Source organism: Halyomorpha halys, unplaced genomic scaffold (assembly GCF_000696795.3).
Source record: "Halyomorpha halys isolate HHAL.00 unplaced genomic scaffold, Hhal_1.1 Scaffold265.1, whole genome shotgun sequence".
Classification (NCBI taxonomy): Eukaryota; Metazoa; Arthropoda; class Insecta; order Hemiptera; family Pentatomidae; genus Halyomorpha; species Halyomorpha halys.
Genome location: NW_027107765.1, coordinates 1,069,439 through 1,071,174, shown reverse-complemented (window position 1 = coordinate 1,071,174; position 1,736 = coordinate 1,069,439). Strand labels below are relative to the sequence as shown.

General features: G+C 32.0%; 1 protein-coding gene across 4 annotated transcripts in view; it reads right to left on the bottom strand.

Annotated features, from left to right (window-relative positions):
* The window catches only part of LOC106680482 (DNA ligase 1), a 37,108-nt gene that overhangs the window by 19,508 nt on the left and 15,864 nt on the right, over positions 1 to 1,736 (bottom strand). For all 4 annotated transcript variants that reach the window (XM_067046094.1, XM_067046095.1, XM_014420223.3 and 1 more), the window contains one exon: positions 438 to 533. In XM_067046094.1, the coding sequence (XP_066902195.1) occupies positions 438 to 533 (96 nt within the window). The remainder of the gene's footprint in view (positions 1 to 437; positions 534 to 1,736) is intronic.

Below are 1,736 nucleotides of genomic sequence, written 5' to 3'. Positions count from 1 at the left end.
TTTTTGACATTTTGCTTTCGCCAATACTTAACTTATATATATATATATATATATATCAAAACCGTGGCAAATCTCACTAATTTGATGTTAATGAAACATTTTGTGAGCCTGTCTTAATTTGAATCCTTAATACACGAGGGCCTCTGAGCTAAACTCAAGACGGCTGAAGTCTAAAACTAGGCTGTTTCACTCTCCGGTATATTTTACATTCATAAGATCGATTATTGTTGAATGAACATAAAGGGTCTAGAGAGGATCCCCGCACGTTATGTTGAGGTAAGATCAGACCAGCCTGGTATACCTCCAACATGCAACATCAACTACCCAGCTCCAAAGGGACGTTGTGCAGCCTCAACAAGAGAACAGATTGCCGACCAGTTGCCAGTAGGGCTCTTTAAATATTCTTACACAACAAATTACTCTTTACCTCACCTCACCTTAACAAACACTGCTTTCTTTCTCCTTTTTGGTATTGCTTCACATTTCTTCTTGGTTCTTCTTCTATCGGTTCTTCATTCAATTCGAAATTGTACCTAGTGATGACAATTCAAATATAATAAATATGCTAAGGCTTTAAACAATATATCATAAATTAATGGATAGAAATTAATAATACAAGAAAAATACGAGCAGAGACAGGCATTTCTATAATGCAGACGTATTGAAGAAATGCCTATCTCTACTTAGTTTTCTTATACAAAGCATTCATTAACTTAATATATTAATAAGTAATTTATTTTAATAACCATTTTTCTTCTAAATATATATTTCAGCCAAGTCTCTTGTGTGGGGTAAAATATACATTTCAGCCGTTTCCCTTGTATGGGATAAAATATATATTTCAGTCCCCTGTATGGTAAATATATCGTATTTTTTAGTTTATACAGCTGTGAATCTCAATAAATTATGACATAAAAATCTAAATATATAAAATTGGTCGAATCTTTGTCCAGAATAAACTTTTGAATTAGTGGACCGATTTAGGTGCAGTTTTTTTTAAAATGCTCCCTTTCCCCATGGAAAGATTTAATGATAAATTCCCGAATTCTAGAGTAGAAAAAAAGATGGATTAGCCTTTTCCCGAAATATAAGAAAAAAATATTACTGATTCTATTAGGTTATTTTATATTTTCGAAAAATTATAAAAACATAATGCCGCTCAGAGTAAAGGAAGGTCAGCAATTTTTTTTTAGAGCATATCCGTTTTAGTATCGTCTTAAACTACCAAACAGCATTTAAAAAAAAAAATTTAAAATGAGGATTTTTCAACTTGATTTATTTGGAAGATTTTCTTATTTCTTCCAGTGGCCATTGTTCATATAATGGTTCATAACTCCTCTGTATTTTATCCAACTCCTAACTTAATAGAACCCTTCCAAAGCTGAATGTGTCCTCTTTCAGCCTACATCATGGGCGAAATATTTCAAATGAAGAGATCAGTTAATCAGTTTATAGAGAGCACTAAGCCACTGCCAAATTCGCTGTAGATTGGTTGAGTAGTCTAGAAGTTTTTCTATATTATATTTGTATTTTTTTGATTTTTGAGAATTTTTTGTTTAAGGGTTTCTGGAGGTGCTAAACTCAACTTCAATTTTGACTTTTGTACCACACTTTGATATGTTAATCGATCTCAATTGTTTCAATTTAATATTTATATAGTACTAACACAGTGAGCGTATATAGCACTAGCACAGTGAGCGTATATAGTACTAACACAGTGAGCGTATATAGTACTA